The sequence below is a fragment of the Pelophylax lessonae genome (assembly GCF_965119305.1).
Source record: "Pelophylax lessonae genome assembly, chromosome: 3".
In the NCBI taxonomy this organism is placed as follows: Eukaryota; Metazoa; Chordata; class Amphibia; order Anura; family Ranidae; genus Pelophylax; species Pelophylax lessonae.
This window is the reverse complement of record NC_138770.1, coordinates 341,019,875-341,045,370: the sequence shown is the minus strand read 5'-3', so window position 1 is coordinate 341,045,370 and position 25,496 is coordinate 341,019,875. Positions and strand designations below refer to the sequence as shown.

Genomic DNA, 25,496 nt, shown 5'->3' with positions numbered 1-25,496 from the left:
TGATGATCTAGCCAGCAATACACTTCCTGTATTAGAGTGCCCCCACTCTGGATAAATGAGAACAGGGGGCACAGCAGACAGAACAATTACTAATCTGGGGGGTGGGGTAGCATAAGAACTGAAGCTAAACTACAGCTCACATTTTATAATCAGTTAACCATTTGCCGACTGCTCACAGTATATTTACTGCGGCAGTCGGCCCCGGCCAGGCAGAGTGACGTAGGTCTACGTCGCTCGCCTGTCACTCCTTTTAGAGCCAATAGCGGGCGAGCGCGCGCCCGCCTCGGCTCGTTCACAGAGGAGTGCGGGACCCGATGTCCGCCGGTCACACTACGATCGCCGGTACAGCGGGAGAAAGACAGAGCGGCTGATGTAAACAAGCCGCCTGTCATTCTCCCCTGTGTAAAAATGAAGATCAGACGGTTCTACTATGTAGAACCGTTGATCTTTGTTTTTACACTAGGAGACCTGTCCCCCTACAGTTAGAAACACGCCCCTAGGACACACTTAACCCCTCCCTGTCCAATACAGTTAACCCCTTCCCTGCCAGTGTCATTTTTGCAGTAACAGTGCATATATATAGCACTGATTACTGCAAAAATGTCACTGGTACCCCCAAAAGTGTCAAAAATGTCAGTCCAGGGTCCGATATGTCCGCCGCAATGTCGCAGTACCGCAAAAAAAAATCGCAGATCGCCGCCATTACTCGTTAAAAATAAAAAAAACACCAAAAATGACAAAAATCTTTCCCTTTGTTAGTAAACGCGATAACTTTTGCGCAAACCAATCAAAATACGCTTTTTGCGATTTTTTTTTACCAAACATATGTAGCGTAAAACAATTTGGCCGAAAATTTTAAAAAATTTTGATTTTTTCATTTTTTTTGGGGAATTTCATATAAAAAAAAGTGAAAAATATTGCTATTTTTGCCAAAATTACGCTCTTTTTTTGTTTATAGCGCATGATCAAAAAAATCGCACAGGTGATCAAATACCACCAAAAGAAAGCTCTGTTTGTGGGAAAAAAAGGACGTGAAATTCGTTTAGGTACAGCGTCGCACGACCGCGCAATTGTCCGTTAAAATCACGCAGTAAAAAAATCGCAAAAAACCCCCTGGTCATTAAGCAGCAAAATCTTCCGGTCTTAAAGTGGTTAAAGCAAACAGTTTTGTTTTTCCTTTTGGGATAAAAGACAAACAAAGGTCTATGTATGTGCAAAACTGCACAACGAAACCCTCATGGACTGGGAGACCGACCAATATAGTAAAATCATATTTTTATCATATTTAAATAAAAAAAAAACACATATAAATACTACATTACATATTAGTTGAATTTTGTAAGTACAATTGTGGCTTATGTAATGTATAGACAGTGATATCACCTTACCTTTTGATATACTCTTTGCTATATACTGTACACATTTTTTCTTTGCTATTTAAATGTGATATGTAGGACCACATTACTAATATTATACATTTACATTCTAGAAAAAATAGTACCCATTGAAAAACATCTAAGAAGGACTATACCAGTCCGAAACATGTCAGGAGCTCATGCAAGAGTTCATGGCGGCTAGCCCGATGACTTAATTCAGGTAGCCTTGTGTATGCCATGTTGCTAAGGGTTCTCAGATGTTTTACTTTCACCAATTCTGTATACCATTTACATTTTTGTAATGTTTATATGTCTTTTTTTAAATTTCAAAGTCATTTAAAAAAACGTTTTTACTATATTGGTCTGTTTTCAAAATCCATGAAGTGTTCATTGTGCAGTTTTGCACATAGATCTTTGTTTTTTGGAACATATATTGAACATGACAGACTGATTCTTCAAACACATACCATCTCTCCTCATGTAATTTAGTTTCCTTTTTGGGATATAGGTTTTACATGAATAAATAAAAGCTGATCATTTTAAGCACCCTTACTTGAGTTAAATGGTTGTCCTCAACCTTGTAAAAGGATGCACACCAGGGATGTTCCAGTGTATGTGCATATTTTTAATAAATTGTATCTGAAATATTGCAGCAGGAGTGTCAGAATACTAGTCAGGAAACTCTCATTCACAACATTAGAGGTCATCAATGGCACCCCTCAATATAAAAAATAGGTAGAGACGGGGGAGGGAGCACCATTGATGCCTTTTTGTTTTGTAGAGATAAACCCACACCAAGTATGCATTACTATCATTACCATTTTAGCTCTAAAACGTGTATACCCCAGAACAGTTTATACAGGTCCATTATGGTAAGGGGGTTTTCACAAAGTTTGGCAGAGTTGGGCTCAGCGGTCCCTGCATCAATTTAGCTAGAGTGTATATATTTTAAGACCCAAGGCTCAATTGAGATATGCTTTAGTTATCTTTCCAGATGGGTAGATTCTGCATTAATAAACTGACTAACTAGGATAGAACTTATGCAGCGCTTCCTTTCTTTCCAGTATTCGTGATCTGTATGATTCGGCAGTACAGTATACAACTCAACACGTGTTGTTCCTGTTACTGAAGACATTACAGTGGTTTAGGCTTGTAATGACAGTTTTCAAATCATATTGAAGAAAAATGGATAAGCAAGCTGTTGTATTTGCAAATGTAACCCAGACTCTGAAATTGTCTTAGAATTCACTAAGTATGGCAGGTGGGACAGGAGTCTCAGACCCACAAGTTCCCAGTTCTGTAAACAATTTGTAGTCAGGGTAATCAAATTAATCTACCATAGTCTGTACTGTACACTAAGATGCTATCAAGCAAGTGACTCGCCTTATGCCACACCTCAGGCCCCAGATGATAATCTTTGTTTAAAATATCTGTGTTCTTTATTATGTTTTTGATTTAACAAATTATGCAGAAGGTTTATATCATAATAGCTACATTATTACTGCTCTATGCATTGTAAATATTGTATAAATGTAAATCCTGTACACGGTATTCTATTTCAATATACTTTATTGAAGATCAGGCAAATCCATTAATAAGGACATATTCTGCTTTCAGTCAACTTGCAGCCTTAATCATTGCTGGATTTGTGTTTATGCTGTTGAAATTGAGAACAGGCGGAGGTCCTTCCGTGCACCAGCATCTCCCTATGAAGATTACGTGATAACCAGGTTGAGCAGGTATACTGTTTGCTTTTGTGCATTGTAAGTAGGTATGAATAAATGTACTCTTTGTATTGTTAGGAAACAAGGTTTACACAAATTCATACATGAAAGTGAAAGAGTCCTTCAATTGTATTCTCTCTCACGAGAAGGTCCCTCCTAACCCTCTTGTATTGAATTATTGTAACTGTACTGTATCTCTTTATATTTTAAAGTGCTGTACAAACTGTTGGGGTTATAGTCCTGAATAATAATAATAATATTTATAATAATAATAATAATAATACAAGTTAGTCTATTTGTGACAGATAATACTTGTAAAAAGTTAGATTTTAATTACCGGTATGCACAGTATAATAAAAAAAAAAATATGTTTTACTTTTTTATATGTGCATTTGATTGGTTTATTGCAAAATGTCTTTTAAGTGTGGGTCAAAATTTTAGTTTGTATTATATACTGTTTGTACATGTCAGTCATATTTGCTCATTACATATGCAAGCCCTGCTTCCTAAGTACTGCATAATTACTGTCCCTCACTGCTCTGCTCATTATAAAGCTATAGGTTAGGTCTGAACTGGCTCTAAAAAAGACTCCCTAATTTAAAATGTGACAGCCATTAAACAGCCAGCAAATATCACATTTACAGTATGCTGTAAAAACAGCTTTCAAACTGGTTGGCAGATTTGCTGGGATGAGCTCTCCATAGTGCTGAAACTGTGCTTTTACACAGTTTCAGTGCAAGAAGGATTAAATGTATTTTTTTTTATTTATTTTTTTCCTATTGTTTCTTTTTTTATGTGCCCTCTTCCCCTACAGTCATAACAAGTACATGGCAAAAGGGCAGAAAGCATGCACTGCTTTACCATGTTTATACCAGCTTGCATGTACCTCTGCATTATGTATATTAAAAAAGAATAGCGCAACCATGCAAAAGAAATGACTATTAAATATGGAGACAATCCATAAATAAAAATGGGGGTTTAGTCCCACCATATGGCCATATCGTGCTCAAGCCCACCACTGCGTCAAAGTACCCCATTATCAATAGCTTTAGATATACATGTTCAGGGTTTGCTCCCCCAATTTTTTGCTTGTTTATTATGTACCTCTGCATTACAAAGGGGATACTTTGAGTGGAGTTCCACGAAAGAGAAGTTTATCTCCCCTATGCATCCCCCGCGTCATGGTATGATTTTATCTGCTAGTCCCTATGTCACTACTGTATGTTCTTTTACCCCCAAACAAAGATGAAACAACTTCTAGCATTATCGTACAGCAATGTTTCTTAGAGTATGGGCCATGAACACATTTACTATAGGTCCCAATGCCTCATTACTCTGCACTGTGTATTGCCAATTTCCCACTGCCTCATTTATTACTGTGCATTATGCATTCCTTATTCCATACTGCCTCATCCTGTATTCTGCTCTGTATATTCCTCTTTCCACCATCCATCTCCTCATTTTATATTCTGCGCTGTGTGTATTCCACACCTCATTCTGTACTGTGCATTCCCTTTTCTTCACCATCTCTTTTCATAATCTGTGCTGTGCCTTTCCAATCCCCCATGGCCGTATTCTGTACTCTGCTCTATATGTTCCCTTTTCCACACCTCCTCATTCCATATGCTGCTCTATTTATTCCATTTTCCACACCTTCTTGTTATGTACTCTGCACTGTGCATTCCCTATTCAATACCACCTCATTCTGTATCCTGCTCTGCATGTTCCCTGTTCTACACCCCCTCATTCCATACTCTGCACCCCACAACATGTCATTCTGTATTCTGTGCTCAAAATTCCCTGGTCTATATCTACTGATTCTGTACTCTATTCTATTAATTCTCCATTCTATAGCACTTCATTCCATTCTCTGCACTGTACATTCCCTATTCCATCTTGTAAACTACTTACGAAGGTGTTTACTGTTTCAACAGTTGCCGAGTAGTACTTAACTGTTTTCGTGAAATTCCTCTCCCAATGTAGGATCGGACAAAACATTAGCTCTCTTTCTATTTTCTCTGCATGCACACTAGCATATGTATTGGAAGAGTTATTTTAAAAAATAATTGTGCTGAGGTTTAAATGAGTGACTTATAATTAAAGCATATTTTGTGGGTACAAGGACAGCATCCATGTGCTGCATACACAGTGAGTTGGCTAATATAATATGCTCCATCAAACCCCTTTCAGAATCCTATTGGAATGACAATCAGGGACCTGTTATGTTTTGAATTATATTTCTTCTTTCAGGAGGGCAAGTTAAGCCAGTGTTAGTGACTGCAGCAAGTGAGGGCTTGCTGCATTCATGAACATTAGCTGAAACTACCCTCCAGGAACTGTTCTAAATGGTAAACCACAGTGCAGATGTATTTGGTATCTGCTTACTTGAGTCCCTTTGGGCACAAAATTCCTAAGTCATAATGAAGGTGCAGGGTGTTTAGCCTCTAAAGCATGCTGGGCTTTTTTCTGCACCCTTTCCTCGCAGGGGGGAGAAGACCTGAAAACAGTGGTGGGATGCCTCTTTAACCCTTTTCTGGGGAAGGAGCCCCCAGAAACTTTTAAAATTGATAGAGTGCATAGGGTGGGAAGATACCGAAGGCAAGCTGGGGATGCCCCAAAAGAGGTGATCGTGAGGCTCCACTATGTAGAAGAAAAGATGATAATTATGGAAAAGGCCTGGAACTCCCCTGGGATTACTTTTGAAGGAGTAAATTTACAGCTATATGCTGATTTATCAGCTGAAATCCTGGCAAGAAGGAGACTTCTTTAACCCCTGACAGAATAGATGTGGACCTCTAATTCTTCATATCACTGGGGTTTCCCAGCCTGCCTCAAGGGAAAATAAGATGGCCACACAGCGGTGCTAAGATTCCCAGAAGATTTGAGAGAATTTTGTAGTAAACTGAACTTACCACTTCCATCCCTGCCGGGTGGGAAGAGAATGCAGGTGTACCAATAATGTTGAGGGAGGAGCGGTAGTCTCTAGTGGAGAGGGGGAGAAGGTGGATGGGGGGAGGAGGGGGGGGAGAAGGTGGATGGGGGGAGGAGGGGGGGAGGCGGAGGGGGGGAGAAGGTGGATGGGGGAGGAGGGGGGAGCCATTTTGTATTAAGGTCTGGAGAGGGTTGCCTTTTGTGTTCTCTCTCCATTTCTCTTCCCTCCCCCTCTTTTCCTCCCTCTTTGTAGAGGTGATGGAGGGGGGAGGGCTGGTGAGTGTACTGATCCAGTGGGTGGAGATGGATTAGAGCGTTAGGGTGGTCATCCCCTGGGAAGGTATGGACAGGAGGTGGCACATAGTAGTAGGTCACCAGATCTGTACATCGAACAGATCTGGTGTCTAACCTTCCGAGGGGATAACCGCTTTGCAAAGGGTAATGGGGTGGGGGAGCGGCAGGGGCCTTTTTTTTCTTTTGTCTCCTCTGCAGGTCTTCTCTCAAAGAAAAGAGGTGCTAGCTGCTCCTTTGGTTAATCTAGTATCATATTCTAGTGTCAATGTTAGAGGCCTGAAAACACCTAGCAAAAGACATAAGGTAACTAACGAATTGCATCATTACGGGGCTGCCTTCAAAAAACTAATTTTACACATACATCAGGGATTAAATTCTCTTCTGGTTTTTTTCCTATATGGTTCTATGGCGACTCGATGTCCAGCCATTCACGGAGAGTGGCGATTGGATTTGATAGGAGCATTGTGTTTACGTTGAAGGAGAAGCTAGCAGACCTTAAGGGGAGGTTTTTGTTTATTAGGGAAGATTATTCGATATGGAGTGTACCTTCGAAAATATTTATTCCCCAAATAAATATCCAAATAAGTTCTTGAGGAAAACCCTGAAAAGATTGATGGCATTCAAGGAGGGGAGACTTATTGTTGCGAGATACTTAAATATGGGGTTGGACCCACATCTGGATTCATCAACAGGGACTTCCCGTCACCCATTACAAAGACAGAATGAAACTAGGAGATTATTGGGGGAGTGTCAACTAGTGGATACCTGGAGGGTGAGACACCCAGAGTTTAGAGATTATACTTGCTATTCTTCAGTACATGGGTCTTATTCAAGGATCAATTACATTTTAATAGCACACCAACTCCTAGTCTCACTTAAGGTTGCGATAATTAAGCCCATTACTCTCTCTGATTACCCTCCGGTGATAGTGCAGTTAGATCTACTTTCAGCAGCATCTAGAGGTAGGGCCTAGAAACTGAACAACTTGCTCATTTAGGGTCCTAAAATAGTGGAGAATGTGGAGAAGGAGATGGAGAGCTTCTTCATTATCAATGATACACCAGAGATTTCACAAACTACTCTGTGGGAATCGCATAAGGCTTACATAAAGGGGATATTAATAGGCATTGGGACACAAAGAAAAATGAAAAGGAGGAGAGGATGAACTAGCTACTTAGGGAGAAGCATACATTGGAACAATGGACTAGACCCAAAGGTATCCTAGAGAAGTGAGAGCTAACTGAGAAGAGAAGGGAATTGATGGCACTTATGGAGCAGGAGACAAAAAGCACATTTATATAGTTATGAAAGAAAAATTTAAAAAAATAAACATGGGAAATGACTAGCAAAAGCAGTGAGGGAGAAAAAAACACATCCCATATTCCCAAAATTAAACTTGAGAATAGAGAAATTGTGAATTCGTCCCTAGATATTGCCCAGGTGTTCCACTCGTATTACAGTCAGCTCTACAATGTTAGAGAGAAAGAGAAAGGTAAGGATAGAGGTAATAAAAATCTGGCAGTGAAGGAATACCTGCAGGAGCTTGATCTTCATAGACTACCCAGAGAGGAGTTAGAGAATCTAGAGGCCCTGATCACATGGGAGGAGGTGGGTGGGAACGATAAATAACATGGCCCTGGGGAAGAGCCCGGGTCCTGATGGATACTCGATCCTGTATTATAAAAGGTTTCCAAAAATTCTAGTCCCCAAATTATGTGACTACTTCAACACACTGGGGGAAGGGGAGAATTTATAGAGGAGTCTGTCTTGCCTACATAACTTATATTGTGAAGGAAGGGAAAGACCCTTACGGCACCAAGTTATAGACCAATTTCCCTTTTAATCACAGATATTAAAATATTTGCAAAAATAATAGCAGAAAGATTAAAACCTTTACTGCCGAAATGGATATATAATGATCAGATGGGCTTTGTGTCTGGTCGGGAGGGGAGGGACAACTGCCCCAAATTTCTCCTTTTGATCCACGAAGCCAAAAAGAAAGGCATAGCGGCGGTACTATTGTCAATAGATGCCGAAAAGGTCTTTGACATGGTCGACTGGGGTTTCATGTTTGAAACTCTGAGACACCTAGGCATTGGAGAAAGTATGATAAGATGGATCTCTGCCTTTTATTACCACCCAACAGCAAGAATAGGAGTGAATGGCAGTATATCCCCCCCCCCCGGAACTATGCAACGGGACTAGACAAGGGTGGGCCCTTTCCCCAATGTTGTTTGTCCTAGCTCTAGAACCCTTATTGGCAGCAATTCACAAAAATCCAGACATTAGAGGGGTTGGAGTGAGGAGTAAAGAGTACAAGGTGGCCGCATATGTGGACGATGTACTATTTTTTATCTCTAACCCCAAGCTAACGCTTCTGGTAGTGCTTGAGGAATTAGGGAGATATAGGAGCTATCAAATTTTAAGGGTAACATAGCTAAATCAGAGATCTTGAATATTACAATACCAAAGAGAGAACAACAGGCAATTTAGCCTTTATTCCCTTTCGTATGGTGTAGAGAGGAACTGGAATACCTTGGCATTAAATTAACTACATTGTTAGCGACTCTCTATAGGGCTAAATATATACCAATGCTAAATAAGGTGAAGGAGAAGCTGAATTCCCTGAGACATAGACCTCTTTCATGGTTGGATAGAATAAACACGGTAAAAATAAACATTCTTCCCAAGCTTATATACATATTCAAAATGGTCCCAATCGCCCTCCCCCAGGCCTACTTTAGGATGTTAAGGGCAATGGTATTAAATTATATATGGGTACACAAACACCCGAGAATCGCCTATGCAGTACTAACAAAGGGAAAAGGGTCGGGGGTAGCTGCATCTGATTTTAAAAAATATAAAAAAAAAAAACATTATCAGGCAATTTCTATAGCACAAATAGCAGATTGGATACACAATAAGGAAGGTAGGAGCTGGGTAGATATTGAGTGGGCACAAAGCAAGGTAGATGTGGGAAAGATGGTTTGGGTGCCACGAGTATATCAAGACCTGGTAATAACACGAGTACATTGACAAGGAACACGTTAAGAATTTGGAAAAGTTTATGTAGATTATTTCACTAGGAATATAATGCACCAGTGATTTAATTAATAGACACAAATTATTTAAACCAGGGAAAGAAGACTATCTATATTTGTTAGATGGGCAAAAAAGGAGGTGATAGAGTTAAAAGATGTAATGGTAGGAAACAGACTATGCACTTTTTTTAAATAACACAAAAATTGAAGAAATATGCCACTTGATAAATGGAGATATACACAATTGCAGCATTTTGTGCACTCTCTACTGCAGCCTCTGCGGGGAAGGGATAATTTGAGACCAATGGAGATACTGTTTAGCTCTCCCGTATGTACTAAGCATAGCATATCCAAAATATATAAGATTTTATAAGGGGAAACAGAGTCTGTATACCCACCTGATCTAGGGAAATGGGAACAGGAATTAGCTTGTTACTCATCGGTTGATTTAAGGACAACAGAGATGTGTTACAAGCTTTTTGCTAGATGGTATCTCACTCCGCAGAGGGCCCAGAGGTTCGGTCCAGAGATATCCCCAACTTGTTGGATGGGAAGCGGGGACCTGGGACCTTTGCACATCTGTGGTGTAAGTGCACAAAGATTCAAGTTTTTTGGGAAGGGATTATTAGGTTAATTCACCAGATTACAGGAGACTGCATTCAGGTGGAACCTTAGGGTTGCTTGTTTCACAGCACAGAGAAAAAGGTGATGATATATAAGAAAACGCTAGTGCCTCACCGATTTGACGTAGCTAAAAGCCTGATACCAGTACTTTGGTGGTCACCAGAAGCTCCCAGTATGAGGGACTGGGCCATAAGGATGGATTGGGCGAGATCCATGGAGAAAACAATACAGCAGAGGGCTCCTTCGCAAAATATCTGGATATATGGGGGGACTGGCTGAAGTTCACAAAAATGAAGACTATAAAAAGATGCTGGGTGTTTGAGGTTGATAACAGAGACAGCTTAGGGAGCAGAATCACTGGAGACTGGAGTCAAGGTCAGGAACTATGATACTTGAGAGAGAAGGAGTATGACAGCGTGGGTAGGTAGCAGACTACGCAATAGGAGGGGATTTGGATATTAAAAATGATTACTTTTTTTTGGGGGGGGGGGGAGATGGTTTGCTGATTTAGAAAGTTTACTTGCAAAAATGATATATGCTGATTAACTTGTGCAATGACTTGATCTATGTTTTTATATGACAGAAAACTGAATCAAAGTTTAATAAACAAAAAAAAGAAAAGTTAATTGGGGCACAAATAAACGTGTTTACTTAATAGGGCTGAGTTAAAAAAAAAATTATGAATGTTCTCCTAGTAAAGCAAACGTTTATTTAAAAAAGTGAATGTTCACTGAACATAGTAAATAAGTTGAATCACATCCAAAGCAGATTAAATATCAGGACTGTTTTTCTTGCACTTGATTGACATGAGCAGGGCTGCACTTTACTAAAGTCAGTGAATTTAAAGTGTAACTAAAGGCAAAATAATTTTTTTCAGTTTTGGAGAGAATGAAGAGGTACTAGAACATGTGCCAGGTATTATTTCTGTTTATCATGGAAGTGAAAGAAAATCCAACATTTTTGGGCTGTCCCCTGAAAAGTAATATAGGGGAAATCTGCTAATGGGGATTATCTGTCTATTACCCTGTTGACAGCCAGGGATTCTCTCACTTTGTAGGGATTTCGCACTTCTAACTTTGGCTTTGCGATAAGATGTGAAGAGAATTCTCCCTTATGGGACCCAGATAGCAAAGAAAACCTTACTCTAGCCAACATTTTACAAAAAGTTTGCCTTTAGTTCTACTTTGCTAATTTGCTAAGTGAACATTCTTTGCTCATGTAGTAAATTCACCCAAAGGCTAGTTTCACATCTAGTGTGTTTGCAGATGTGCAGAAGTGCCTTACAATTCATTTAAAGTAAACTGCAGTTGATAGAAAAAAATATTCCCCTGCAAGTCAATGTCATAATTTGCCAATATGAATCACATACTAGCCCATTATGAGAGACCTACCTTAGAACGAAGCCCTCCAGAGCCGCACTGTCACCACTGAGAGGGCCGACATCTTCCCCCATCTTCCTTCTGGGTTTGCGTCCTCCATCTACATGAGCATGCGCATGGGAGCTGTTGTTTACAGCATGAGCTCTAAGGGTTCAGCACTGTATGTCGGACCTTCAGGGCGCATGCACCGGTAACGTCACCGGCTGCATGCACTCTGAATACATCCTTAACTGTGCAAGTTTAGGAGATATTCACAGTCCCTACAGGTAAGCCTTACTATAGGTTTCCTTGTAGGTACAAGTGGTAGAACATAGTTTACTACCATTTTATTATTATTTTTTTTGCTATGGGTCCCATTTATATATTTGCAGCTTTCTGCAATGTGTTTTTTTTTTCGAAAGGTGCAGGGACTTTCTACATACAGACTGGTGGATTTATGGCACCATAGACTTCAATGAATCCTCATCAAAAATGCTTCCGAAACGCATACAAATGCATGTAAGTGCTTTTTTGAAGCATTTTTGGTAGGGTTTTGTGTTTAACAACCAGTCTCCTCCTTCTCACAAAAAAAACACAGGAAGCAGGAAAATGAATCAAAAATGCATGAAAACTGTGCCGCAAAAATAACAACCGCATAGATATAAACATAGCCTAATAACTTTTTTGCATACATTTGTGTTATTGCAGATATTCTTAACAAATCAAAAATCACCTTTCATTGATTTGAACACCCCTAAGTGTGAGAAGCAGATTTTTAATTTCTTCATGGGTTGCAAAGAGGTTAATTTACTAAAGAAGTAGAGACTATTCACCAACTAAATGAACGTTCACTTTGCAGAGAGAGGACTAGTAAATACAATAAAGCTGTTTTTACTTTGAATACCCATTAATGCACTAGAAACAATTCTATTTTTATTTCATTTTTCCAGGTGCAGTTTAACCTTATTTTATGACATTATCTTTGCAAAATGAACAAACACTTTACTAGCTAAACAGTCTTTAATCCTTCAGTTAAGCCCAAGGTATAAATGCTGCTTTGATTATTATATGCCTTCACCAAAAAATAGTTAAATCATAAAGTAATCTATAGCAACTAATCAAAACTCACACAACCGAAGCCATACCAATACAAGATAGATACTGATTGGTTTCTATGAGTTATTGAACCTAAGAATTAGCATACAGGTATAAAGAACACTTCATTGATAAAGCCGAATTATGAAGGCTTAAGTCAAGGCCAGTTAATATTTAAGTGCTTTAACCTCAAGTAATCAATCAGTATCTATCATGTATTGGACTTACTCCAGCAAGATATATTTTGATTCCTTGAACTGTAATTACCCTTCCTTATTATTGAATAAGGCAAATAATGTTGATTACCCTTAAATGACCCCTTCCTTATAAGAACCAGCAGCTGACTCCTTGTGCAGCAGCTAGCTCCCAATCCCAACTGTTATTATCAGCCGTGGTCACCACTGATGATCAGGAATCGATTAGACTGGTTTTTGATTATGTGGTCAATTGCCAGCTCTGACATAGTGATCAAAGGTAGGTTGCGGGCTCCATTGACAGAAATGAAAGCCTTCAGCCTGCAGATGAACACTGCCACCTATCTACAGTATCTATTTAAACTAGTTTGCCTTTGCATGAAGGTAAAAAACTCTCCTCTGTACAGCAGTCTCCACAGCCCCCCCTCCTAATATTCACCTGAGCCCCATCTCGATTCTGCGATGTACACGAGCTATCCGCTTCCACTGCTGTTAATCATAGGCAGTGAGCCAGTGCAGAGAGAGACTGGGCTGGGCCAAGCAATGGATCTGTGTGTGAATGGACATGCAGAACTGTGGCTCAGGAATGAGCCTGCCTGGGTTGCCCCCATTGAAAGCTGCTTTCTCTGGGGGCACTTGGCAGCAGGGTGGGGCCAGGAGTGCTGGTGAGGGGCCCAAAATAAGGAGGATCTGAGCTGCTCTGTGTAAAACCACTGCACAGAGCAGGTGAGTATGACGTGTTTTTTTTTTTAAGAAAGTCTTTAGAATGACTTTAATAACTAAAAAAATAAAATAATTACATAAATAAATATATAAAGGACAGTTAAGGTAACAAAGCTTCTCACTAATATATATATATATATATATATATATATATAATAGTGAGAAGGTTTGTTACCTTAACTGTATAGATAGATAGATAGATAGATAGATAGATAGATAGATAGATAGATAGATAGATAGATAGATAGATAGATAGATAGATAGATAGATAGATAGATAGATAGATAGATAGATAGATAGATAGATAGAGTATAACAAACTCCTATATATATATATATATATATATATATATATATATATATATATAGTATAACAAACTCCTATATATATATATATATATATATATATATATATATAGTATAGCAAATGCTTTGAATTCTGATAATACAGAGACATTTGAGTAAAGTTCTACTTTAAAGTGTTTGAATGTGTTTTGTTATATTGGGGTTGGATGTATCGTTTTAGTTCCAATAATCATTGCCAAAAAGATAAAAAGATATGTATTGGAAACAATTATCATACGTGTACATTTCTTCTCTGCTCTGTTTCTGTCTAGCATTTGCAGAGATCTGTTTTCAGTTGGTGAAAATAATTGCACCTTTACAAGTGACATAAATAATGGTTATAAAGAGCGATCATATAGGAAATAAAGGTAGGAAATTGGATGTAACAAACCTCTAGGGAACTCATAGATATTGTTGAACCTGTTTCACTTCTTGATAATCCTGCACTGTCATCCAGCTCTGAGGCTATGAAGTTCTTTACTGCTGTGCGAGGTTCAAAAGGAAGGCTCTGCATGTGTTCTTGAGACACAAGATGTGGATCTAAATTTAAACCAAATTGTTCCATTACAGCTGGATTCATGCTAAACTCAGGATTGACTTTGTAGTGTAATAGTCTCTCATGAGGCAAAGTATCCATAGCTATGTTCATTTTATTCTCATCTTTCATTTGCTGTTGCATGTTCCCAGAGCCTCTTGGCATTACAATATAGTCACTCTCTATCATTCGCTCCTGGGGGTGGACCATATCTGTGTCTCCCATTCTGAGGTTGTCATCTGTGCATAAGTACACAGTTCGTCTTAATTCGCTATTCTCTTTTTTCAGACACTGATCAGCCATCTCGCCCATACTCATGGGCATGTGCAAAGCAGATGGTTGCTGAATAATAACTTTAGAAATGATGTTTCCAGGCAAGGTAGAGTAACTCATTCCTTCTGTGTTCACTGTCTTTTCCTCCTCTTCGTCATTCAGAGAAATCCTGGAGAGAGTTCCCGTTATTGTAGCAGCTCTGCAGGGGCCAATGTCCTTGTGTAAAACTGCAAATTGAAAAGTGTTACATTTCCATTATAAACATGCCGGTATTATCTGTAGCATAAAGACTGTTAGAACTATAATATTTTGCATAAAAATACCCTGATTGGAAAGCTCTTTATTAGCATACACTGCAGCTTAGTTTGATCACATTTGACATGTAATCTTCTGTTCATAATTGACTTGTCTGCGCTGTTTATTCAGAGGAAACACTTCATTGTTTATACTTGTGTCTTTCAGATGCTTTCTGGAAGTTCAGCTTTAGTTGAGCTACATAATATCTACGCTATGGACTCAATACAATATGAATTAATAGAATGAATTAATTAATTATACATTGAAGCATATACAGTATATGTGAATCTGATTGCATTTCCAGGGTAGCATTCACTGCTGTTACTCGGTTGTTATTCTGCTTTGACATTGTACTTTCAAGGACACAAGCACAGTGAATAAAATATGGACAGTTTTAATATTCTAGGGCAGCAGGTGAGGAAGAAAGATGCCTACAAATCTGATGGCATAAAATAAGGTCTATTGATGTGAAGGCTGAAAAGCAATCATTTGAAGGAGGCTACTGTTACTGTCACATCACACTTCAACAACACATACTGGCATGTTCAACGTTCCTATGACATCTCACTTTCTACAGGTCTAATATTTGTATTACTATGCCTCTTTAATAGGATACTTTCACAATTCAGATTGAACTGTATATATAGCAAAGATTTCTTGAAGCAGGGGTAGCATTTTTCCAAGGAAACAAAGGATGCGTGTTCTCTAGAGGAAATAAACTAGGAATATATGTAAAATGACAATGGATAATAGAAATACCTTACCTTAGCATTTTCAGTTTATTGTATAATAATAGAATTCAAGCTGTATTTAAAAACACTAAATGCTGTTTAAAATACGATACATGTGTACAGTGGGTATCTGCATAGAAAACGGTAAATAAGATGATGCCTTCTGAGGAGTCATGGTAAATAGTTATTGTCATGAACCTTGGAATGTGGAGGTATTCCTCCTTGAAATCTGGTACACAGTGGGGGGGTCTTCTGCCCTGTCTTAGGCTCCAGACGGCTCCATTGTTCTGTGTCTGGCTATTGTGTACATTGATTGCCCCCTGAGGCTTCTGTCTCATTACACATAACAGTCTTTCTAATCAAGCTATCGGACCAATCCCTGCTGACTCATTTTCAAGTCCTCATTTGCATGGCTAAGGAGGACCTGTTCTAATGACTTTCGAACGGCACATAGCTGTAGTTCGGATCCCTTGGATGAGCTAACCATCAGACGTTGCGATCTGCAAGCTCACTCACTAGTGGCAGAGGAGCGTCAGCACATAGCTGTAGTTCGGATCCCGAAACCTTGGATGAGCGAACCATCAGATGTTGTGATCTGCAAGCTGACTCACTAGTAGCAGAGGAGTGTCGGGAGAGTGGAAGCAAGCGAGCAAGGGTCTCGTTACAGTTATATAGTGCGTTTACACCACCAAGCCTTCATATCAGTGTCTGCAAGCAATATTAAAGTTTAAATAGTATACTAAAATGCAGAGTTTGCCAAGCATTCTCTGGTGTAGGGCACTTGGTCCACTTAGGTATGGTATTAGTGGTGTGTTATTGCATGCACATCACTGTTTTGAACAGGAAGTAAGTACATTTTCGGTGTCCTTGCTTCCACTTCCTCATTCCTTGTCTAGGCAATAATGACACAACCTTGGCTCCACAGTCCCACCTGCAGCCTCCTGAGGTATACCACACTTATTTCTGGGGGCTAGCGGTCCAGTGTCCCTGCAGCCTTAATATTGTGCATGTGCAGTATTGGGCCATTAGGGCGGTGTTTCTCAACTCCGGTCCTCAGCGCACACTAACAGGCCAGATTTTAAGTATTACCCTGGGCAGATGCAGACTAGAATACTGCAATCACTGAGCAGCAAATTATATCACCTGTGATGTATTTTAGTTTTCTTGCAAACCTGGCCTGTTGAGAAACACTGCATTAGGGAATGACTGCTGGCTCCAAAATGCCAGATAGCAGTCTGGAAGATCAGAAGCCCTGTGATATATTGGGTCTGTGGAAAACCAGCATCAGCATGACAGTTTTTATTTTTTTTTAGTCCACAGAAAAAAAAAGTTTTGCACTTGTTAATTCTGTTAACAGATCCATTTTTTTCTACTTCCTGCAACAAGGGTGACAACACTATTCACTTTGAAATTGCAAAGCAGCATTATTAACCACTTAAATATTGGGCGCTATCACCCCCTTCCTGCTTAGACCAATTTTAACCTTTCAGCTCTGTCGCTCTTCATCATTTTTTATTTTTTTGGTAAAAAAAAAAGGAAAAAAAAAAAAAAGTAAAAATGAAAAAAAAAACACAAAAAACAAACAAAAAAAAAACCCTTTTTTTGTACATTTCCGGTTTACAGTTTTGCAAAAAAGTAATTTTTCTTCTTCACTGATGTGCGCTGATGAGGCTGCACTGATGGGCACTGATAAGACAGCACTTATGGACAATGATATGTTGCACTGATGGACATTGATATGCTGCACTGATGGGAACGAATGAGGCTGCACTGATGAGCACTAATTGGCACTGATGAAGCTGTACTGATGGGCATTGATGAAGCTGCACTGATGGGCACTAATGAGGCTGAAGTGATTAAGCTGAACTTATGAGGTGGCACTGATGGGTACTGATGAGGCTGCACTGATAAGGTGGCACTGATTTGCACTGATAGGCAGCACTGACAGGCACTGATAGTTGGCACTGATGGACACTGATATGTTGCACTGATGGGCACTGATATGCTGCATTGATGCGGTTGCACTGATAATCAGGGCACTGACGATCAGTGCCCTGATTGTCAGTGTAAATGTCCCCTGTAACTGGAAAGCCAGTTATCAGCTTTCCTTTCCTCAGACACTGACCGGGCTGAGGAAAGAAAGTGCAGATACCTGGCATTTGTTTACATATGATAAGCTGTGATTGAACGCAGTTGATCACATGGTAAAGAGCCTAGGTCATCAGCTCTTTACCCTAATCAGTGTTGTGCTATGTCCAAAGGACACAGCCCACCACCGATCGCCGCACTCTGTTCCGCGATGTGAAGGACATCCTGTGATATTCCAGTCAGGATAGCAAAGCCCCCGCCTGGTTGTTAATCTACTATAGGCCGGGCGGGAAGGTGTTAATCTTTGGAGAGTTTAATCTTACAAGGTTAGTCATAGAAGGACTTGTGGTTTTAAATGAGGGTTGATTTACTAAGAGCAAATAGATTGTGCACTTTACAAGTGCAGTTGCTCCAGAACTTAGTAAATGAGAGGAATCTCTGCTGACACCCATCATCCAATCACGTGCAAGCAAAATTGCATTTTTTTTTGTATTTTACTTGCATGTGTTTGGACATTCTTAAAGTGAAGCTTTACCTCATTTGCTAAGCTTTGGAGCAACTTCACTTGTAAAGTGCACAATCTATTGCCTTTAGTAAATCCACCGCAGTGACTTTAGGAAAGCTAAAAACAAAGAAAGCCTAACACTAGGTAACTATTTGCAGGTACAGCATCAAGTATTTTTTTTCTTAAAAAAAAAAAAAAAAGAGTGCGCATGCGCGTCTGTTCCGAGATGGCCGCTTGATCTCGGGACTCCGCGCCACCTCAGCCATATCAGCCCTGGTAGGCTCCCTTCACAGCTCGGCTCGCCGCCCCCGCACTGTCAGCGGTTACCGGAACCCCGCTGCGCCGGCCCGGATGACTGGAATTCCGACACGGAGGGACATAATGTCCCAAATAGAGCCTTGCCTGCGGACCCCTGGAAGCCCCAACATGGCGGCGCCACATCCCCGCAGCGCGGGTAATGCCGCAGAAGCAGCCGAATCCATAGCAGATCAGGATCAAGCAGACCCCCTCCACTGCACGCCTCTCCTCACCACAGTGAGTACTGGGGATCAGCCATATCCCTCCCCTGCATCCACTGAGTCCCTTCTGGAGAGAACCCTGGGAGACTTTGCACTATCCCCTATGGGAGACTGTTCCCACAGCCCTGACACCCACGGAGCTGCTGCACAGGATCTTTTCCCCTGCCCCACTGATTTTGCCTCCCTGATGGCTTCTTTCTCTAAGATGCTGGATAGGGGACTAGCACATATTGCCACACAGATCACCACCTCTATCCACCAGGATATCCTCCACCTGGGATCCCGGATTGACTTAGTGGAACAAAAGACTGACCAGACCATAGCCAGGATGAATCAGAATTCATCCCGCATCCAGGAATTACAAGACCAGCTTGATATTGCCACAGCTAAACTTGATGATTTAGAAAATAGATCTAGACGCTATAACTTTCGCATCAGGGGGCTCCCTGAATCCATTAAGGATGTTCAATCCGCTGTTCGCACATTCTTAAAGGAGCTCATTCCAGATATCACTGATAACCGTCTGGAATTAGATAGGGCCCATAGAGCCCGCCAGTCACCACGCGCTGATGGTCTTCCTCGGGACATTGTTGTTAAGCCTCACTTCTATTCGGTCAAGGAGGAGGTCATGAGACTTACACGCAATGCGGACCAGCTCTCCACACAAGGTGCCCAGATCCAGGTTTTTGCGGATTTGTCCCCCTACACCATTCAGAAGCGGAGATCTCTTAAGCCGCTGCTTTTAGCTCTTACTCAAAAGAATATCACCTATCGTTGGTCATTTCCTTTCAGACTAAACTTTTCTTACCGCAACAAGTCCTATGGTTTTTCCTCCTTCCCGGATGGTGAAAGGATTCTACTCCAATTGGGCCTTATCTCCCATGATCAGCTACCACCAAGTCAACACAGAGGCCCATCTGGCTCCAAACGCCCTTCTCCTCCCAGCCCTCTAACTCCATTGTGGACCAAGCAACAGTCCAAGCGTTCTAGAGAATCCAGACCACCTTAAACGGAACTCTATGGGCGGTCCTCCGCTCTGCCTCCTTTTTCTTCCTTGGCCAGCATGGCCTTTTCCCGCGGGCCTTCCAGCCTGTTTTTTGGGATCCTGATTTTATCCTTTTGTCTATTTTGTTCTGCTGAGTGACACTGGATGTGGACATCACTTATTCCCAGATATTTGGGGCCATTCTTCTCATGGAGAGGACCCCTCACTCCTCCCCCACATGGTTTTCCCTCCCCCTTCCCCCCCCCCGGCTCCCCTCCTCTTCCTACCCCTCTCCTAGCCCTCTCCCTGTTCTCCCCCCACCCTCTCCTCCTTTCCGGTCCACCCTACTTTGGCTCCGGATGGGGGGGTCCATACTCCAATGCCAGCTGGACGTTCTCATATGCTATTGCCTGATCTTCGGTTTACTCTTTTTTCTAGCACCGACTTGTTATGGTTACTCTGTTTATTGAATTGCTTTTTAAGTTCCTACCGATTGTTTGATGGGGGGGAGGTTCATTTTTTACCCTCCCTCTCACACTAGCTCCTACAGTGTGGCTGAGGTGGTTTTATTGCACCTCACCCTGTCTCTGAGTGGATATTGCTTTCTACTCTTGGACAGCTTAATGTTTTCCTCGCCGGGAGCCCCGGAGGGGTGCCCCCGGAGGGGATCGGAAGCGACTTCTCAAGCTCAGATGGGCTTGTGGAACTCGTTCTTCCTTTTTCTTGTTGTCTTTGTATGTATTTTTGTTCATGTCTTTCATGTTTTATGCCTTCATTTTAATTATGACGGCTACTGTCTATGGGAATTGTTACGCACCCTCTTCTGCATGTCATTTCTTTACCCCCTCTCATGTTCTCTCTCTCTCTTCCTTTGCTTCCCAATCAGTTCTACTTGTCACCGACGACGTTCCCATTTTGCACGATGTCCGGGTAGTCCCGTCTTGCTGAAGCACAGACCTGCTGACCTCTACACTTGGAACCCAACACTCCTTGTCCTTGGTAAGTTTTCGAGCGCTTTGGGGGGTGATTCCCCTCTCTGATCCAGTATGACTGCCATGCTTACACCTCCCCATCTATCAATAACATCTCACAACACTCAGGGTCTTAATTCACCCGTCAAACGACGGAAACTCTTTCAGCTATACCACTCCCAGCGCATAGATGTGTGCAGGAAACACATTTCCCCAAAAGCTATCGTCCCTCTTTCCTACACCACAAATATGATAATTTCTTTTTAGCCAATGCTGATAACAAAACGAAAGGAGTGGCTGTATGCATTGCCAGACATATAGCTTTCTCATTGACCAAAACAGTTGTTGATCCTGATGGTCGCTATATTCTTGTAACTGGTACCATTGACAATGCTACCTATACTTTTATATCCTATTACGCTCCGAATAAGGGACAGGCAAAATTTTTTGCCGCTATGCTTCACAAGCTCACGCCCCTTTTTGATGGTTTTGTGGTGGTGGGCGGAGATTCCAATATCGCCCTCGATCGCTCTGTAGATCATTCCCAGCCAGGTACCTCCCGAATTAAACGCCTGCCCAAACAGAGCACCACAATAGCTCGCTCCCTATACGCCTCTAATCTCGCGGATATTTGGAGGGAACTTAATCCGAAAACGAAAGACTATACACATTTTTCGGCCCCACATCGCATTTACTCCAGAATTGACCACATTTTCATCAAGACCTCCATGATTCCTCTTGCTTTGAAATCTAAAATTAGGGAGACTGCGCTCTCGGACCGTTTCGTCAGTACGACCTGACGTCATCAGGGGATCAGATGATCAGGGGATCCCCTGATGACGTCAGGTCGTACTGACGAAACGTACGTCGGGAAGGGAAACGTGAGACCGTAGCCACTTCCGGGTTAGAGGAGCGCTGTACGATCGGCAGTGCTCTCAACCCCGCTGTATACTCTGATGAGAAAGGCGATTCTTTTATGGAGATTTTAGTAAGTGCATTTCCTTTTAAATAAAGCGACATGTTTTGATTTACTGCACCATGAGAGTCTCTTTTCATTCCACCCATGTTTGCCACCTGATCCGAGATATGCTCTAAAGGCTTATTGCTGGAACCTATTGTGTGACAGAGGAGCTGAGGATCGTGCATTGAGTTGGAGAAAATGTCTATGTGACCCCCTATAATCAAGGGGTCATATATTTCCGGTAAGGAGTACCTTACTAGATCACTGGGTGAAGTGTGGAGGTGAAGGCTTAATCTGCACTAACTATCAAGTCTCTGCCACATTGTGTGACACCAATGATACGTGGACTGGTTGATGCTGCATATGGACTGTTTGCACTTTACATTAATGTTGGGCACAGATTGATTGATGTTTTGAATTTTGATTGGTACTAATATGAATTGTTGATTTAATATCTGCACAGGCACTTTATATTTATGTTTGAGCGCGACACTTTCCTTCTTTTATTGTTTGTTACCTCTCCACTTATCTCCACTCCTAACATTCTCAAACTTCTTCAGGAATTTGGTCAGATTTCGGGCCTCCATGTCAATATTCCCAAATCTACCGCACTGAACATTTCTGCCCCCCCCCCCCTTCTCCTAGATAACCTTCGGTCTTACTTCCCCTTCCAATGGAACCCTAATTTCATTCCTTACCTTGGCGTTAAACTTCCAAATTCCATTGATAAACTTTACTCGGTCAATTATCCGGGCACCTTTAAAAAACTGGAGGACGATCTTAACACCTGGTCTAAGCTAGAGCTCTCATGGATAGGGAGAATTAATACGGTCAAAATGACCTTGTTACCACGCATCTTATATCTCTTTAGATCACTTCCCATCCCTCTTACTAAATCGCAACTATCTAAATTACAGTCTAAAATTGTTCGCTATGTTTGGGGCAACAAAGGGCATCGTTGCCCTAAATCCATCTTGTTTCGCAGGAAAGAGGACGGCGGGTTGGGCCTTCCTTGTCTGTGGTGGTACTACCAGGCCTCACAGCTTTCACAAATATCTATGGTTTATTCTAGGGGTCCTAAGCCTGATTGGGTCCATATTGAGCGGCAGGCAGTCCCCCACCACACAATCGACTATCTTCTATGGTGTAAACCTAAAAACAGGCCTCCTATTCTTGCCCCGACGTTATCTCACTCTGTATCTCTTTGCAACGCATTATATAAGCTCCCCAAGATCACATCAGATTTGAAACCTCTAACTCATTTATTTAACAACCCCGATTTCCCTCCTGGGATGGATATAAAGGCCTTTAAATGGTGGGTCAACAAGGGTTTATTCAGAATCGGACATTTCTTCAACAGATTAGGTCCCCTCAATTTAGGGCACTGTAAGAAGATCTTGAAGATGCCCCCTTCAGAATTATTCCGACACTCACAGATTCTTCACTTCCTACACTCCATTTGGCTGACCAAACCGGAATCCCCCACACTCACCCCGTATGAGAATTGGTGCTCTAATATACTGGATCAGAGAGGTGGCATTTCCATCATCTACGCCTCCCTGGCATCGACTAGGGCCAAACCCTCATATGCGATTTCCTGGGAATCTGACCTAGGCGAGTCGCTCCCATTGGATACTTGGACACAATGTTTTCGCCGCTCATTTAAAGGCGTCTTGAATATCTCCCTGATAGAAGCCAATGTAAAAGTTCTTACCAGATGGTATAGAGTCCCGGCCAGATTGGCTGCGATGTTTCCTAATACCTCCCCATTGTGCTTCCGTAATTGTGGGATGACGGGCTCTATGTATCATACCTGGTGGTCCTGTCCACATATCAGGTCCTTCTGGAATAAGATCTTCCACCTTTTGAGGAAGATTTCTGGTCTGGCTATTCCACAGGACCCCAAGATAGCTTTACTTAATTATCCTATTGCTCACGCCCCCAAACACATGTCCAGATTGTTTTTTTTTATCCTTCTTGGTGCCAAGATGACACTCGCTAGATCCTGGAAGCGAGACACTATTTCCCTCACTGCGGCAAAACGGAAAATCTCCTGGATTATGTCTCAGGAGAAATTAGCGGGCATTTTGCTTGACAGGGAACACATTTTTGCAGCAGTTTGGGAGCCGTGGGCATTATACTCTAACATTCCCCTTTACCCGGGCCACTTGACACCTGCTGATGGGAACCTCTGACGTGACCTTCTTGTCGTTCTTTGCTTTCTCTTTTCCCCCATTGCCTCCTACTATTTTGGAGGTTCCTTTTACCCACCTTTCACCCCTTCTGTCCTATTTATCTTGTTCTACTTTCTAGACTCCCATTGATGTACCCCTATGCTTTAATAACATTTTGATACATGCTAAAGAGATGCTGGCTATGCTGTCATCCTCCCCGTGGCACAGTTTGCTCCCAGATGGGGTGCCTGGATAGGATGGGCATCGCTACTACGATCAAATTGTATTTCATTACGGATACGGATGCTTCATTTCTACTGTGTGACTGTTCGTTGATGTATGCGTACCTCAAACCTTATGCTGCTTATCATTCAGTTACATGGACTATGTTATTGTTCTTCTCCTTATCTCATTGTTTGTTCTTATGTAAACACAATAAAAATTATTGCAAGAAAAAAAAAAAAAAAATTAAATGGCATTAAACTCAAAAGCAAACATTTATTATATTGCAGCTTCCCAATTCTTAGATGTGATGGCTGTACTCATTTTCTTTTTAACCACTTACCAACCAGCCACGTAGACCTACGTTGGCTGCCTTTAAGTGGTTGTACCGGGGTGATGCCTCTAGCTACCAGGGAGGCATCACCCTGGTACCAATTTTTAGAGCGCCCCCCCCCCCCTTCCGCCGCCTTCCGTGGCTCTGCCTGGGTCTCCCGTCCCACCTGGAGACCCGAGCAAACAGCCAGCGCATCTGCCGGCTGGTTGGAGTCCCGATAAAAGCCGGATGTGGCTTCAATCGGGTCTCCGATGACTTAACCCGGAGGCGGCGTCCATGATGTCACATCCGGGTTACTCGGCTGCTAAAGGCACCGGATTTAAAAAGTGAATGCATTCAAAAGTCTGTTTTCTGCGTTTTGAATACATGGAAGTGTAGTGGAGGGGTCTAAGGTCTTTTACACCCTCGATCCCTCCATAAAGAGTACCTGTCACTTACTATTGCTGTCACAAGGGATGTTTACATTGCTTGTTACAGCAATAAAAGTGATCAGATTTTTTTTTTTAAAAAACCTGTGCCAAAATTAAAAAAAAAAAAAATAAATAGAAAAAAAAAAAACATTTTAGCCACCCCCGTCGCCGTGAGCTCGCGCATGAAAGAAAAGGTATACAGGAAGTCACGTCGCAAATGAAATCACTTTTCAAACCACACATGTGAGATATCACTGCGATCGCCAGAGCGAGAGCAATCATTTTAAAAAAGAGATACTCTCTAACTCTAAACTGGTAAGCGTTAACATTTTTTAAAGCGTCGCCTATGGAGAGTTTTATTGACAGTAGTTTGTCGCCATTCTGCGGGTGTGCGCAATTTTAAAACGTAACATGTTAGGTATCTATTTACTCAGCGTGACATCATCTTTCACAATATACAAAAAAATGGGCAAACTTTACTGTTTAGTTTTTTTTTAAATGCAGTGAAATGTAATTTTTCCAAAATAATGGCGTTTGAAAGACCACTGCGCAAATTCCACGTGACAAAAAATTGTGAAATGATCGCCATTTTATTCTCCAGGGTCTTTGCTAAAAAAATATATATAATGTTTGGGGGTTCTAAGTAGTTTTCTAGCAAAAAATACTGATTTTAACTTGTGAACAAAATGTGTCAAAAATGGGCTCGGCCCTTAAGTAGTTAATCTTTCCTTCCTTTATTCTTTTTTTTCACCTGGTGATATGGCCAGTAAGTCTGTTGTTTTTCAAAA

The 25,496-nt window shown here is 41.4% G+C and overlaps 1 protein-coding gene across 4 annotated transcripts in view; it reads right to left on the bottom strand.

The window, feature by feature from the left end:
- Positions 1-25,496, bottom strand: part of ADGRB3 (adhesion G protein-coupled receptor B3) — a 1,221,611-nt gene that overhangs the window by 26,830 nt on the left and 1,169,285 nt on the right. For all 4 annotated transcript variants that reach the window (XM_082251903.1, XM_082251901.1, XM_082251904.1 and 1 more), the window contains one exon: positions 14,096-14,739. In XM_082251903.1, the coding sequence (XP_082108029.1) occupies positions 14,096-14,739 (644 nt within the window). The remainder of the gene's footprint in view (positions 1-14,095; positions 14,740-25,496) is intronic.